Genomic DNA, 17,500 nt, shown 5'->3' on the forward strand with positions numbered 1-17,500 from the left:
CAACAGAACTAGCCAAGTGGAGGGATTTTGTGTATTTTTAATAATACTGAATATTTAATTAATAACAATTTATTAGAAGTATTTGCTTGATTTATGAATCATATGTAAATCATATGTATTGGACGTGTACACCACACAGAGGTTTACATATGATAAAAGTCAGGGTCTTTTTTTTTTTAGGCCAAATCCTTATTTCAGAACGAATGGAGAATGACTCTGAATGACAACACACTGAATGACTGGTTTATACACTCTGGATGACTTTAATTATGCAGACATTTGGAAAAATCCCAGTTTAAACTTACATCAGTGGTTCCCAGTCGCGCACCTGGAGTACCCCGTCCCGCACGGTGCTGCCCTAACACATCAGATCCAACTGATTAGCTAATTTACTGGGCCTTTCTGAGTTGAAGAGCAAATGTTTGGACAGGAAAAAATAGTAATAAGAGGGCAGGGGTCGTGCAGGACTGGGAACCACTGAGTTCCATGTTTTCCAGAACAGCTCAGCTCATCAGATTATTGGACATATTCATTTATTTATAAATCAGGGTACCATGGCCAAACATGCCAGTACAGACCTCTTTAGATGAACTCCACTTCTATATGCCATGTATTTCTATGAATCTAACATAAAGACACGTAGGCCAGCAGTAATGCTCGGGATGTTATTTCGATTTTAGATCTGTTTGACAGTAACCTCTGGTCGGGTTAACATCATTATTTTCAGTGTTAATTTCAGTGTTGTCCATGCTAAGCAAATACAGAAAATTTTCTTGAATGTTTCGTTGCATGATTAGTCCAACCTCCACCTAATGAAGCGACCACTGAAAGTTCGATTGAACACACTGTTAAGATTCTTAGCTTGTGCATATGATATGTTCAAACATAAAAAAGAAGATGCTTTCCACTACATACCATCTACATCAGCATGTATGACAACGTACAACACTTCTGTGTGCGTTAAAGTAAGAGTGCGAGCGATACATTTATTTGGACTCACACTTAATAAACAATCAATTTGAACAATCCGAGAAGTTATTCCATGTCTTTCGCAGCATCCGTGCTTCAGACCACACAGGAATAACAGTCACGCTGTGGGCAAAAGTCTTCGTTTCCAGTAATCATTTCTATGCCTGAGACTTGTGATCCAAACTTCTCTTGTCCATAGTTGAGTCATGCCTCTTCACCGGTTATGTCTCATCATCCAAATCCCCTTGAAACCTTCAGCATTCCAGAGCAGTCAGGTTGTGGATCTCTTTGTCCATTGTAACAGAGTAGTCACTTACTTTCTGCCCCTCTCCCCAACTTCTGTTTTCTTGCCCCACTGACTTATATAGAAAGATGAATACAAATGCTTTAGGGGAGTTGTTTGTTGAAATCCTGTCCAGAAAGACATAAAAAACACACATTTTCATGCTAAACCACCCATCTTATCCAATTATTCCTACATTTATGATAATAATTCTCCTGATTAGACCCACCTCCTAGAAAAGAATAAATGACAGAAGTTCCAAGCTCACTTCCCCATGTGCTCAAAGGGCACACTGACCTGAGAAACAAGAGAGCATGTAGCAACATTAGAATATCAGTGACAGAGAGAGAGAGAGAGAGAGAGAGAGATGTTTTACAGGCTCAAAAGTAATTAGACAATTGAAGGATAAGCCATTTCATAGCCTTCAAGTATGGCGAATGAAAGATGGGGTTCATGATCTAAAGCATAGCACATCACCTGTCAAACATGGTGGAGGCACTGTTATGACATGGGCATGTATGGCTGCTAATGAAACTGGGTCACTGGTGCTTACTGATGATAAGACTAATAAAAGTAGCACGATCAGTTCTTAAGTTTATAGAGACAGAGCATGTTTAGGCCATGCCCAGGCAGTGGGGGGGAACAACTGTGCAATTTCCAATGATTTGTATTGTAGACTTTGCATTATTGGTTTTAAACAAACTGGCAAACCAGGTCAAAAAGCTGTTGCATGGTGAGTTGCAGAACAAATAAGATTAAAACCCTGATTTGAGGCTTTACAGGATTCCAAGATGCAAAACGGAGTCAAAAAGATGTCAAAGACATCGGCTTAAAGCTATCATCAGCTTGTACAGGAACTTCATGGGACTTCAGAAAGGACTTTATGGGATTTTCTGGGATCCTGATAGCATCCATGTCTGTGTTCTGCAGACATTTTGTGTCCGGTAGATTGAAAAATTAATTAATTATCTGTCTGTGAATTTGTTGTTATAAAAAGAAATCCAATTCCCTATATAATAATTTTTCATAATCATACGTGTGTAGTTTCCTAACAACGACGCGTTGCCACTCTAGTGCTCCAACTACCCAGATAGCTTGCTGTGACAATAACAATAAGGATCTTACATGACAGTATGAGAAGTTCATACGACATTAATTAGACTGATACAGATAAGAGTAACATGATAATGCTAACATTAGTGCTAATAATATGTAATAGTGCAGCTATACTTGAGTTCATAGGTAGGCTATTTCATTTAGAATGATACAAAACACAGAGGCTATGGATGAGATAGTAGTAGGCTACAGATGTGAGCTTTTAGACCACAATATCAGCTGACGTTAACTAGCTCAGCCTAAGTGGTGACTCAGTGAGGTAACTGTATGACTGGCCTCCCTGTGGGATCATTTTCCCATATTGATTTTAGGCCAGAAAGAGAAACTGAGGGAGTCCAGTCACATGTAGTTTATGTATATATCTGGACCTTCCTTCAGGCGAGAGTGTATGGAAGTAGGCCTCTGTTGACATTTTTTATTAAAGCTGTTTCAAGACACAGTAACCCACAATTCCCTGCTCACTTCTTTTTCAACAGATACTTTTGTCTTAGATTCAGTTAAATGCGGCAGAACTGATGGGACACAATGTCAGGTCACTGTCCAAATGCTTATTGACCTCATGGATGCTATGTGACCAATTTAGGAGCACATGTGGCCCTGGCCGAAATATCATTTGCTTTCTGAAACTGAGTGATGTGTAAAAGGTGTGTCAGGAGAGCTGGGTTAGTGTGTACGTGTGGGAGGATGGGGTGTTGGAGAGGTGGGTGAGGCGGTGTAAATCCTGCAGGCTGTGTCAGGCTGCTTTCACAAGCATGTTTTGTCATCTCTGATTTCAACGAAAACCCTGCACTGACGGACTCTAGCAGACACCAACGCATGACAGTGTGTGAAAACTGTGATCCGGTGTGGATTGGAAAACTCTAAGTCCAACTCTTACCCCAGTCATCGAACAAACTTAGCCAGACTGAGGTAAGGGATTTAGACAATCATGTAGCAAACTTGCTAACTTCACCTTTTAGCTTGTTGTCCTCAGTTAAAAAATGCATTATACAATACATACTGTTACTTCCAGTAACAGTGGGTCTTCAGCCCACTCCCCATGTTCGAGGTCGATAACAAGCTCACAGAGGCGGGGCTTAATGATGAGGGAGCGAGGAAAACCGAGCCAGTCAGAGGCTAATCTGCTTGGAATGTTGCCACCAGCAACCAAGGAGACTAGGAAGGTCACTGCCCACCTTTACATAATAAAGGAAAAAAATCCCCTCCATTTCATCATCAAATGAGGCGGAGTTACAGATGCAGCAGAACTGCAATTTATCATATTTTATTATTTGTTGGACAAATCACTTGTTTTAATAAAATGCAACATGGGCTATGTGTGCGAAAATGGTTGTAGAGGAACAAAATACTTAACAAGTCGATTTTGTCACTCCATCTTAATTGATTAACGGAAGACAATTGCCATAATTATTTAGCTGCAATAAGATACTTGGCTCCCTAACAGTACTATGAGGTAGCTATCGTCCTCCTGTATTACCCAGGTAAACATTCATAGCTCTTTTTAAAAGTTCCACCCACCAAGAATTGATTAATTTCCAGTTCCTCCCCAATTACATGATGCTATCAGTGCAAGGGGGGAGGTGTAAAGGCTAGCATGTGCTTTGCCATTTTCGCCAGTGGTGAAACATCATTGAACAGCTGAACACACCTGGAGGAGAACACTAACTGCCAGTTGTGTTACAGATCTGTTAAACCGCACTGGCTATCATCACTGGGGGTGAGGGAGGGCCATCCTACCCATTCAGTGAGAGCAAGGTCAGATTTGTTCTCTAGGACTCCCAGCCACCGATAGCTGTGGCATCACTGGAGATCAAACACGCAATCTCCCGATGATAAAACCGACCCTGGACAGATCTTGCAAAAGCAGTCTTAGTGTTTGTGCGTGGAGGGGGTGGGGGTGTTATGGCGGGGGAGTAAGGCAGAGTAAACGCTGCAGGCTGGGTTAGTGTGCGTGTGTGTGTGTACCTGTGGGGGTGTGATGCGTATCTGATCATGGCGCAGTGGGAGATCAGGGGAGGCATTAGCTGGGGCCCCCCGGTGAAGGCGCAGACACACTCTCCTCTCCCGCTCAGCCCCCCGGCCTGCTCTGGGGGACGCATTTCCTGAGAGAGAGAAAAAGTAGTGAGTTAAAGCACAATTATGTAGCAGTTTTACTTTAACATTACAGCTGACTACAGCAGGGAGAATGACATCTCTGTTGCTCCCACTCTGGGCCTGGAACGCTGCTACAATGCTATGTAAGTTTGGTTTGGAGTTACGCAGCAGGGGTAACAGGGGTGCCGTATGGGGGAAAAAGTTGGGTGGTTCTAAGGGCCTGTGACTGATAGGAACCCTAAAAAAATTATTAACTGAGTAACTTGGCAGAATTGTTGGCATTTTAATATCTGAAGAAAACTCTAGGCTGAAACAGTAACAGTGTAGCCTTACACTCACAGTAAGGCTACATACACACAGCACATAAAATCTGATTTAACCAAACCCAACAAATTATTTTAGGCTGTTCACACTATCCTTTTAATGTGTCTGACATTCGTCTGAACAGTTTATGCTCCTAAACTGACGCATATGAGCAAAAGAGATTGGTTGTTTTAGTTGAGTGGCATTGCTGAATAAAGGACTTCAGTACCACATATGAAAATGGCCCAAATCGGAACTAAAAAAATTTATTTTTTGCTGTTCACCCTGCCCAACAGGTTATACATCTAGGTCACGTGACAAAAAGGCTGTGATGGTCTGTATGAATTTTAGATGCTCATCTTAATCTTTTTAAAGCTCGGTAGTATTTACATTTAAAATGCTCTGACTTGTAATAGAGAGAACAGCGCCTCCGTCGTTGCTACTCTGGGCTCGGCAGGCTGCTAACTGCATTATTAACATTATTATTATTAATACTATCTGGTTAATAAAGCAAGTAGGACAACGCTTGCGAGAACTGTGTAAAGCTGGGTAAGTCATATTCATGTACGACATCAGTACCAGGCTTCTTTTGTTTTCAGTGATGGTTTGGTTCGGTATTTTCTTTAGTTTCTTTAAGTTTCATGAGGTGGAGGACTCAAAGTGTGAATTGCTTCACTGCAGTAATATACACTCAGCACCAGTAGGAAGAGCGTGGGAGCCATAAATGCCAATTCTCACATAATGATGCTTTACAATATAATAAGCTGTTAAGGGTGACCTTTACAGACAATATACAATATATTTCAACGCTATACAATGTTTCATTTTGCTGTAACTAGAAACAGTGAAATGTGTTTTTATTATCATCTAATTGCAATAAACAATAACTAAAACGTTGTTGTCGAGAGTGGATGGGCTATAGAGGGGTTTAGAATGAAGTTCTGTGTGAAGTTCCTGTACTTAAAAAACTGAACTGAATATAAATTCAAGATGAATTTAGGATTTGAGATGATTTGAGAGCTGAGCTTACCAGACTGCGGGACGCGTGAGGCTGGAGCAGATCCGGCTGGGTCAGGGCCGTTGCGGACTCTGTTAGGTGCTGGCAGGTTGGGTCCGGAGGGCAGGGCGCGGGCAGCAGAACCCTGAGGCCCTCCGGTCCTCTCATCCCTCTCCTCTCCTTCTCCTCCTCTCTGCTCCTTCTCTTTCTCCTCTGCCGTCCTGCTGGAGCCCTGTAACAGACAAAAGGTGACCAGGGTAAGGCAGGGTCTGGACCTGACTTCATAATTCAATTTATTCAAATTATGTAGCAGTTTATTCATAATCTAGTCTCAAAATACTGGAAATATTGAGTAAATGATGAAAAATGTTTTTTTTGGTATCATAATTAAGTGAAATTAATTAATTAAGATAAAATAAATTTAATTCTACACTGTATGTGTTATAAATTGGGCTGGGTAATGAATTTCACTACTGTTATGGTAATGACTTAATTACTGTAAAAAAAAATGATTATACGCATTAGTAAGCATCAAGGAGTAGTTTGGCAAAAAGTCAAATTAATTTGATTTACCATGAACTGACCCTAGAAGTTAATCAGTCAGTCAAGATGTTTCCCCTTGTTTGCTTCTTTAGTTTAGAACAGGAGATGCTAGGCTAATGTTGCTAACAAACACAGGGCTTAGACAGTCACACCTCTGTAAAAGCACAGCCATAAAACATCTCTCTTCTGATTAAAATGAATCCAAATCTTAATTTGTTGTCACAGACAAACATTTGGTGTAGAACGGTATCACTATCAATTTTTGCTAACAGCCATTTTGAGTAACTGTTGCAATTTTGGCTTAAATATAAAAATAAATGTATATTTATCCTTTTTTACAGTTTTTTAATAAAAACATTTTTCCATGGCTTTTCAATCAAAGCAAGCAAACAAATGAATATTTACCAAAATGGCATTGGTGACAGTCAAAGTCTAGTGTGTATTAGCAGCATTTGCCTAGCATATCCTGTTCCAGAAGCACACATCAGATATCATGTCTATACTGATCCTCTGCATGTGGGGCAAATTATAGATTTTTTTTCCAAACTGTTCCTGTTATTTTATATATTTCCTGTTAGTTCCTGGTATATCTATTTTTTATTATTTAAAAGAAAGTATTAAGAATTGGTATTGAATCTTTACAAAGCCATTGAAGATTTACAAAACAAAACTAATTTTTCGCCCTAATTTTGCCCTAATTATTACTATACATAAATGAACAAAAATGACAAACATTAATAGAACTAAAGTTCCTGTAATAAGGTTTACCAGTTGTCTAAAAAAACATCAAAGAAAATGATCTTTTCCCGGCTCAGTTATTAAAGTTATTTTTTTAAGATGTTGTAAATGTTGAGAGTGACGTACGAATTTCAGCATGTTCCAGTCAAAGACGTAGTCGTAGGAGAAACCCTGTCTGTGGAAGAGGTTTCTGAACAGCTGTCTCAGGTAGGAGTAATCGGGCTTGTCATCAAATCGCAGGGAGCGGCAGAAGTTCATGTATGTGGAGAACTCGGCTGCAGGAGGAGGAAAGGAGACAGTAACAGAAGGAGGTCAGAGGCAAGACATCGTCAGGGTAATCAATGAAGCCTGAAGTGTTTAAAAATGGAGATAACACAAAGGGTTCTTGGAGTGCTGCCATTAAAAAACCACTTTTGTGTTAATGGTTGGTTAATGGTCAATGGATGGTTCTTCAAAGACCAGTGTTGTAAATAAGACGTGTGAGTGCCTTAAAGGTGCCCTAGAAGGAAAATCTGTGTCTCTTCACTGAAAAGAAAATCCAGTAAACCCAAAACGGGCCAATTCCAAATCCCCAAAACTGTTAGGTAACAGTCTTGGCACATTTTTATTTCACCTCCAAAATTTACATACACCCGGCCCACTAGAAAAGCACCTTGGGAGAAGATGGATTTGTGGGTATTTTTAGCTCACCGTTTAAAATAAGCATTCACATCACCACCGGACCTGGCTAATTATAGGAAAATGGGTCGCTACCTCAACCAGGCCTCATGACTGTGGCTTTTACTGTGCCAGTGTTTGTGGAACTCCAGCATCTGCTCCCTGACAACAAACCGGACCACCTCAGACTAGAGCTAACCACACATCAGAAGACGACCTCAAGCAAACCTGCCAGCGATCTCTTCAGCTAGCTAGCCACACATCACACCAAGAGGACACAAAGAGGACATTGAGAGGGAATCAGAGCAAAATAGACAAACAGATGTGGTGTAGAGTAACTGTTCTAATTTTAGCTTAAATGTTTTTTTTTTTAAAGGATATTCATGACATTTCACGGAATTAATTATTTGAAATAAATGTAGATTTTGGGTGTGTATTTACCAAGATGGCATTGGTGACAGACCAAGCCCAGTGTTTGTTAGCAACATTAGCCTAGCATATTTTGTTCTAAACTACAGATATCATGTCTTCGCTGATCCCCGACATGTGGGAACTCCAATGTTCACTCCCCGACAACAACCTGGACCTGGACTAAACTGGACTAACCTGCCAGTGATCAGTTCAGCTAGCTAGCCACACATCATGCCAAGAGGACACAGAGAGGGCATTGACAGGACATCTGGTAAAACTCAGGAATAATTACATAAAATAGTTAAAGTATTCTTGTTACAGTGCTAAAATCAAAGCTCTGCTATCTCTAGGCTATGTGGCTACTGTTACATAAATCAGCAAATCAATGCAGAGCTCCTAATTTTTTTTCAAAAGTCCACGCTAAAAGGAAAATCAGTATGTTTAATTCTTAGGCAAAATAACAGGGTTGTTCCTGTGAAGTATGAGAATCTATGCATTTCAACTTAAGTAAAAAAAATTAAATACACATTAACATATTTTGTTTTGTGGAGCGTCTACGCCTTATTATTATAGCTAACCCCCCCCAAGTTGCCTAGCAACAGTGCTGACTGTTAACAACCTATCTTACATCCCGCCATGAACACTATTTTCACGCCTTCCGCCTGCATCGTTTAAGTAGCAACAGTGCTTGCGAATAAATCTAAGCTGAAGGGCGTGGTGGTCTCGAAATGAGGCGTGTTGAGGTAAATGTGTGGTGTATTGCTATCTTGGTAATGGAAAACACAGGTGCGCCGCTGACCGAAAACAACCTAGGCAGACGTCGACAGGCAGACGTTCGTTGCTATCTTGGCAGTGAATTGTCATCATGGGCACGTTCCCAACGCGCATACACACCTGCCTTGCGCCATTGATATAGCAGTCCACCAAAGACAGAGGGGAATGGCAAGTGACACGCTGATTGGTTTCTTGCACATTACGCCCAAAACACACCCATGATTAATTAAGAGACTTAGTACATGACTTTTGCGCATTTTGAGCCGCGCAAGACGTACTTTTCCCGTCATTACTATAGCAAAGGCACACTGACACCCCCTAAATCAAACTGCACAGTGCGCGGTTGACAGCTCCCCAAAAAGATCACTAACATAGGGCCCTACATGGTGGAAGAATAGTTTATTGTAAATATTTTTTGTAAATAAATACATGTATTCATTAATCACTCATATTTCATTGAAACAAGCAGAGAGATTCGGTCAGAAGTGCAGAAATTACATTTTTAATTAAGCCCACATTTGTGCTCGTAGGTACAAATGAAGATGATTTTATTTCTACCCAATTTAGTCACGGTCTCAGCCTCTCCCTCTCACATGACGCCACCAGCCAGTTATCAGCCATCTACATAAGCTTACAGACACTTGGGGTGGCTATCATTGTGCTGAGTAATGTGGGGTGGGGGTGGGAGGAGGCCTATTATGCTCTCTTAGCCACTGATGACTGAGGTAGTTTAAAAAAACTCTACATTCAAAAGTTCTGTGTAATGAATGAATGAATATAAAGGTTTGGCCTTAAATCGACATGGAAGCTGATTTTTTAAGAGCGATTCCCTGTTTGTGTATCTACTCACATGGATAGCCCTTGCAAAGCACTTCAATGGGGGTGGACATCTTCTTCTCACTGATGCGCTCATACTTCTGTCGTTTGGTGGCAGCTTTCAGGCCTTGCCAGGGCAGAGAACCCAGGTTGAAGTACATGAGCACATAACCAAGAGACTCCAGGTCATCCCGTCGAGACTGCTCTGTTGCAACAGTGAAGAGATATACGGTAATGAGCACAAGCAATCACACCTCCAGTGTTCAGTCCAGTGGTATAAAAATGCATTGATGCTTCATTCAGAAGGTGGAGACTTGAGATGGTAACAACAGTAAGCATAGTGTAAAACTTTACAGCTATTTCTAAACGTGCAAAACCTTGGTTTATTATTTAAACGTGGTCTATATGGAACTACTGTATAGTCAGAGTCAGTTATTTGTTCCATAGTCTGATCTGAGTACCCTGATGTTGAGTATTAACTGCTATCGATTTTGTCACACTTGTTATTAATATAAGAATAATGAGATATTCTAGAATTATATATTTGTTTTTTTAGCCTACATTTGACAAAGGTCTTATTTATAGTGTGGTAAATTATTAATCCCTGTTGATTTTGCAACCAAGTGCTCCAGTGAAAGCAATTTTTTGATATGTAGGTAGGTTAAATGTAGTGTTAGGACTCTTGCCCAGTGACTCTTATTGGTGTGTGCTTGCTTGCTGGGGAATCGAACTCCAGTGATATTAAATGAATAATCAGTTTATAGTAGGGATGTCCCGATCCAGTGGCTTGAGATTGGGGATAATCTGGGCATATTTTAATGGATCAGGTAGCAGCTTCCCAGTCCGGCGAGGTGCCAATAACGGACCATTAATTACTGCCCAGCCAGCAGCAGTTAGGACGTTCTCAGAAGGTAAATAAAAGAGCTGAGACTCTACAGTGTGGAGGTATTTTACAGTGGAGCATGAAAACACAACATAATATCTGAGACTTTATAAAATTACAACTGAAACGCTCTGTTTTACCAACGGGAGAATCACACTACTTTCTTTGTTTTTAAGCCAGCACTAATGAACTCTTTCAGAAGGCTATATTTGTACCGCCTCACATCCAGTAGAATCTTATTATATTATCATTAATATAAGAGTTGTAGTTAATTGCATGTCTTGACTGAATGAAAATTCATTGGAAACCAGAAGGAAATGCAAAGCATGTGCTTTTATACAGCGCTGATCTGTGTGGTAATAATTAGTTATGAGAAGTTATGAATTGAGTAAGCTAATAAATAGTTATTTGAATTTGCAATTCATGCTTTGTTACAAATCTGTTCTAAATGTGGATTTGTTAACAAGAGACCCAGAACCAGAATCTGGATGTAATAGAAGCATGTGGACTGAGGTGGTAGAGTAATATTTTAGGAAACACAAAAATGACTCTTCTAGAAAATATTCTTGTGCAGCTCCGCCAAAGTGCCATAGTGCAGAAGCAGCTTTCCTGGGGTGACAATGACAGAGACGCCATTCTCCCTGTTACAGTCAGTGGAGAATCAACATGATTCTGGAACTGCTATTTCAGCTACAACTGCTACATAATGTTGCTTTAATTTCCACTGTAAAACAGCTTCACACCAAAAACTGCTCTGTTATCCTCTGAAAATGCCTCTTGCTGCTGCAGGATGTGTAGATTTACTCCAGTGGTGTAAATGGAGCACACACACAAAAAAAACAACTAAAGGATTGGAAGTGGATCCAATTAGCTTGGATCAACTGAATCAGATCAGTCATCCCTAGTGTAAATTGCTCCTCCAGCCACATTCGTGTATTACACATATTTTATATTTCACACCCCCAAGTTCGGACCACTCTTACCAATGCCCAGGTGAGTGTTAATAGAGGCATAGCGGGCAGTGCCAGTCAGGTTCTTATTCTCGCGGTAGGGAATGTGCTGATGTGTGCGCGCGTCACGGTACTTCTTGGCCAGGCCGAAGTCGATGATGTAGACCAGATTGCCCTTCTTGCCGAGACCCATCAAGAAGTTGTCAGGTTTGATGTCTCTGTGAATAAAGTTCTTGGAGTGGATGTATTCAATACGGCTGATCTGGAGAGATAGGAATAAGAAGATCAGTGAATAAACACACCAGATAATAAATAACTGATGAAAGTACTGAGTAATGGAAAGCAGTGGAGTAAGGTAACCAATAATAATGGAGTAAGGACAACCATTCTTAACTTTAATGTACATTAACGTAAAATAACTGCAGTCCAAGGGATTATGGACCTTTTCTATTGATCCGTTCATCATGAAATATGCAGAGTGTAAAGAGCAGCTGCATTTTTATGAAATGTGCCAAAATGGGTTTTCTGTGTGATGCCATAAAAGAACATTGCAATTGTTGGTTCTGTAAAGAAGCATTTTTTTGAGATGTGTGACTGTGAAGGTTTGAAAAACCTCAACACAAAGTAAAGAACCATTTAGATTGGTATGAAACGTTAGGTTATATTAGGTGAAGGTTCTTTATACCTTTAAAAGGTCCCTCACACTCACAAATCTCTTCTTAAGGTTCTTAAGGTACCAAAAGGGGTCTTCTAAACTCTTTGGGTCTGTGTAGTACCACAAAATGGTTATAGTGGAACCCTTTTTGTACAAAAAGTTATTTTACCCCTTCAACCCTAGCTTTATTATTCAGCTATTAATCCTAATACAGAAACTATTGTGAATTATTTGGTAACCGTTTGGTCTTATGGAGTCCCACAGGGTTCTATTTTAGGGCCTATTAACCTGATGTTAATTATGACAATAAGGTAGTTGTGAGAATGACAAAGTGTGGGCTCACATACAGGGTTTAAAGAGTTACATGCACAAATACATAAACAGCTTCTTCATCATAGAAAATGACCCTTTAACCAGGGTCGAGAACGACCAGGTCGAGAACCACACAAGCAGTGTTTTCTAAGTTGTCATGGTTTTATAAATCAGTGTTTCTCAACCCTGGGTCACCCTGTGAATTGTAGTGCTTTCTCTGTTCCCAACACCACCTGATTCAACTAATCAGCTCATTGCCAAGCCCTTTCAGAATTGCAGGGGGTGTGTTACAGCAGGGAGTCCACTAAAATGTGGAGGAAAAGGTGCCTCCAGTGACCAGGATTGAGAAGCATGGCTATAAATAACCTTCGCACTTACTAAAGAACCCTTGAAGATTTTTTATTTATATGATATTATTTTATTTTATTTATATGATATATAAAAGCATGGAGTTAAGAGGTACTGTTATATACAGTGAGGATATACAGTTTAATTCTACTAACTGATTTACACTGTTAAAGATAGGTGGTCTTAAATGGTTCCTGGCATTCTTTGGGTGGTTTTGTGTGTGAAAAACATGTATAATAATACATCTAATGTAAAGTTTCTACACCCTTTTAACACATTTGATATGATTGTGAGATTATTCATGCTTAAATATGTCATTTACAGAAATAGCTCTTTAAAGAACCATCACTTCTGATGTTCTTTCAGCAACCAAGTGGTTCCCTAATGACATCACTCCAAAGGACCCTTTTTGGTTCTCCGTGTGACCTTGTACGGTGGTAACACGTGCTTGAGGATATCTCATTACCATCTGGTCTGCAAGCAGCAGCACCGTCTTAAGTGTGAATTTCCTTGAGCAGAAGTTGAACAGGTCCTCCAGACTGGGACCAAGCAGCTCCATCACCATAACATTGTAATCACCCTCGGCGCCACACCACTTGATGGACGGGATACCCACTACAAACCAAAAGAGGGGCTTAGACTCAACAAACGTATTGAAAGCAACAGTTCTTTGATGTGCTCTTGAAAGGGAATCTAATTTGCATCTCTCAGGCCTCACCTCCTCCCTGCATCATCTTGTAGAATTTGCTCTCGATATGCAGCTGGGGATGCTTAGTCTTCACACTCTCCAGCTTGATAGCCACCTCCTCTCCTGACGTAATGTTCGCACCTGCAAAGAAGAAGTGACTAACATGCTTCACAAAACTCTTGCAGCAATAACCAGAAAACTTACTGAGTCAATATGAAGAACAAATATTTGTGGAATGAAGGTCAGCGGCCAAATGTAATACACATAAACAGTCGGTCAGTTACCAAGGTAGATGTCCCCAAAAGAGCCGCTTCCGATTTTCCGCCCAAGGCGGTACTTGTTTCCAACGCGCAACTCCATGATTCCTGTCTAAAAGTTGTCTAAGAAGGAGAATATAATGCATTTTAGACCTGTATCACAGACGCACGGACAGCAATTGTGCCAGGAATGACAATTATAAATCACAGCTTTCACAAACACAAGAACTGAATGGGAGCTGTAATGCATTTTTTACAAATTTTAAATTTTTTCCTATACATTTTTATATTTTTCCCTGTAATTTCTTTTGTCTGAAAAATCATATTAAAATGACAAGAATATACTGTTTTTTAAATGTGTTATGTGCTTTTACAAGAAAATTAAATATAAGTGGGAAACATTCATTATTTTTTAACAGCTTTTACATTCTTAACAAAACTATAAAATACAAAATATTCCTTATTAATAAAATCTTTTTGTTGTTTTACACATTTTGTAAATACAAAACCCCAAACATTTTTATGCTGATATATCAACTGTCAAATACAGTTTATAAGCACAAAATAAAAGATGTGACTAAAGACCAAGTGTAATATGATGCTTTGGGTGCCTTTGGGATTTCGATTTAGTTAGAAACAAAGGACGTTTAGTGGTAGTTTTGTTAAGCATTATTATTTTGTGTTTTTATGTTTTGGTATGATTGGCTGCGTTTGGGTGGTTTTAAGTAATCACCATCATAATGGCATCTAAGCTGAGGTATAGTCTTATATATGCTTATAGTTCTTTAGAGAACACCCTGTTATTTTCTGAAAGAGCTGTGTTGGTTATACAAGCTGAGAGATCTATATAGTTTTTAAATGAACGGTTAACCTACGTGTGGAAAAAGTAAATGCTTTTAGGTTATTCAGGTTATTTATGTATTTGCAACCCTTCTGATATTTAATTTAAAGGTGGGCTTTTTAATCTGACAGTACTTTTTCTGTTTTTTGACAGAGAGAAAACATCCCTAACCCCTATAGCCAGATATTTACACTGCAGCACAAACAGAACAGTAAAAATGATAAAAGCCTGAAATGTGATTTGAAAACTGTATTAAGCTCAGTACAGAAGTGCTTTCCCTGTAGACGGTTGGCGTAGTGTAGTGAATAACAACACTGTCCTTTTTGTGGCGGACTAGGGTTCAGTTCTCCGACTGGACAAGCACACCACACTACAGTAGTAAGGGTCCTTGGGTAAGACACTCCAAACACTGCTATACTGCTAGTATAGCCCCACTGTATCTAAAACACCACCTTAAAACAATCAGCTGTATGACATAACCTCGGTGGAAAGATCCAGGAGATGGAGAAGTCTGAAACCTAGCTGAGCCTGGCCTACTGATACTGATTTTGGCTAAGTAAAAATAGCAAACCTCCTCGGCAAGAAAAAACTGAAGCTGATTTGTTAATACTTGGAGTTACTCTAAAAACCCTGTAAAAAAGAAAAGCTGTAAATAAACGCATATTATGACAAAATGAACTGGACAGGAAACAAAAATCCAAATGAATGAAATGCCACGAAACCTTTAAAAAAATGCTTAGTGTCAAACTTAAATTATAAAAATGATTAAAATTCTTCTTCTGTGACACATTCTTGTATCATTTTGAGGGTTTTACATCTTCCCAATATCATTTATTTTACTCCAATCTTGGATACTAGGAGTGCATTATTAATATTACGACATGTTTGATGGTTGACGTCTGGTGGATCGGTGACTTCTTGTGGAAAATCCTTTTTTAAATATATATATATATATATATATATATATATATATATATATATATATATATGTGTGTGTGTGTGTGTGTGTGTGTTTGTGTGTGTGTTGCAATATTTAAACAAAACTATTGCAATGTCATTTTTTCCAGTAACATGCAACCCTCATCCAGAGCGGTTTACATTTCAATGATTTTCCACAGTAGGAGAATATAGTATTAGGAGTCATGCCCAAGAACCTTTACTGGTGTAGAACTGAGCCCCAGTCTGAACCCCAGGAGGGCAGTGTTGTTACCCACTACGCAACACCAGCAATGTATATGCTTACTTATTTGAGGCCGTTCAGGTATTTGTATTGTTTATAGCTGCGCAGCCTCTAATTAGACCTAGTTAGTACACATGCAGTAAAATCCAATACATTTTAGATAAATATTTATTCTAGAAATGAGTGAAATGTAGGGTTATAAATACATTAAAATGAATCAAATGCAGGTATAGTAATGCAGTAGATCAGCATCACCTGACATTCTGCTTATCCGGGGTTTAATAAGTCTGATATCAGGCTGAAATATCGCTCAAATCTATTCATCTGGCCGATACCGATCATTTGTTGAAAGCGGGTATCGATATGACTGGTATGATCGACCACCTCTCGTTATCAGGATGCTACACAGATCTGTGTAACTACACTTAGAGCTCTGTTAGATCCAGACGCTGAGACACATGAAGCAGTGAAAACAGAACTGAGTATCCCAGGATCGTCACACACCCATTAGCGATGCTAGCAACCAACACACACACACACACACACACCTTACACACCACATTACAAAACAGGTCTGATCTGAGTTCACTGTGTACCATTCTGCCAATCCCAACTGGTTTACTAGATCTTACACATCTCTTCCCTGGAGGAGCTCACCGGCTGCAGTGCTAACACTGGGAGCCCTGGGAACACTGGGAGAGCACTGTAGGCATCCTGGGGTTTGATTGATGGTGTGGTTTGAACACAAGGCTGCTGCTGCTGCTGCTGCTGCTGCTGCTGCTGCTCCATTTACAGCATCAACACCCTCGCTGCTCTGCGGGCACACAGACCTCATTGTTCCTGCTCGGGTTTTAAGCCCTCGAGTGGTGAGAATTAAGCAGGATCTGCTCTAAAAAACGCTATGTGTGTGTCGCCCCGCTGCCGTGCGAGCCGTAGTGCGTTTGCATAACTCCATTAGAGCTCCACCAGCAGGCCGAGCTCGAGGACTCGGTGGCCTCGGCGATGGCTGTGCAGCCGCGCCCTACAGCCTCCCGACTCCGGAGGAATCAGCAGCGCAGCCCGGCCGCCGGGGACGGCTTTCCGTCGGCCAACACGACCACAACACGAACCCCCCTCCCACCCGACCCAGAGTCCCAGAGTGACCTTAGTCACCCGGCCCACGTCCCCTACCTGCTGATGAGAAGGTGGTGCTGGTGGAGTTGTGGAGCTGCACGGTCAGGACCCTGGAGAGCGAAGGGTGGCAGTGGGCTTTTAGACGGTTCATTCCAGTGGGATGTTGATTCACCGCGTCTCGTTGGGGGTCCTAAAGGCCGTGCTCTAAAACGCCGCCACTCGGACTGACCTACTTGCGTTAGCAAAGCTAGCGAGAGCCCAGCCTGCCTGCCTGCCTGCCTGCCTGCCTGCCCGCCCGCCTGCCTTGTTTTGTATCCCAGCGCACTGTGGTGACTAAAATGATGTCATTCATAACCGAGCGAAAAGACCCGGATCACTTCAAGGAGCCGCGCGAATGAACCGCGGTGATCTGTCTAACCGCGATAACCCCTCCCTGGTCAACCGGGGATCTGACCGTATGAACACCACGATAAAACAGTGAAGGTTTTTTTTTTTTTTTAGGGAAACAGAGAGGTACAGAGAGGTACAGGAAGTCAGAGTTCAATTCCAAAAACATTATAGCACTGCATTAA

At 40.7% G+C, this 17,500-nt stretch overlaps 1 protein-coding gene across 1 annotated transcript; it reads right to left on the minus strand.

The window, feature by feature from the left end:
* Nucleotides 1–243: 243 nt before the first annotated feature.
* csnk1e (casein kinase 1, epsilon) lies at nt 244–17,289 on the minus strand. The gene is made up of 11 exons (XM_072667327.1): nt 16,986–17,289; nt 13,822–13,917; nt 13,568–13,678; nt 13,316–13,464; nt 11,568–11,796; nt 9,736–9,906; nt 7,170–7,318; nt 5,796–5,994; nt 4,334–4,470; nt 1,482–1,549; nt 244–1,380 (listed from the first exon to the last, which is right to left on the minus strand). The coding sequence occupies exons 2-10, from the start codon at nt 13,895–13,897 to the stop codon at nt 1,517–1,519; spliced, it is 1,254 nt and encodes a 417-aa protein (XP_072523428.1). The 5' UTR covers nt 13,898–13,917; nt 16,986–17,289; the 3' UTR covers nt 244–1,380; nt 1,482–1,516.
* Between the last annotated feature and the right edge of the window lie 211 nt (nt 17,290–17,500).

This window comes from Salminus brasiliensis, chromosome 22 (genome assembly GCF_030463535.1).
Source record: "Salminus brasiliensis chromosome 22, fSalBra1.hap2, whole genome shotgun sequence".
NCBI classification, from domain to species: Eukaryota; Metazoa; Chordata; class Actinopteri; order Characiformes; family Bryconidae; genus Salminus; species Salminus brasiliensis.

What these genes read in the sequence shown, in the direction of transcription:
- csnk1e (XM_072667327.1), bottom strand. Translation starts at nt 13,897, where the DNA reads ATGGAGTTGCGCGTTGGAAACAAGTACCGCCTTGGGCGGAAAATCGGA. An exon ending in CAAGATGATGCAGGGAGGAG is followed by an intron (nt 13,465 to 13,567) that starts GTGAGGCCTGAG and finishes TTTGGTTTGTAG; the next exon opens with TGGGTATCCCGTCCATCAAG. An exon ending in TGCTGCTTGCAGACCAGATG is followed by an intron (nt 11,797 to 13,315) that starts GTAATGAGATAT and finishes CTATCTCTCCAG; the next exon opens with ATCAGCCGTATTGAATACAT.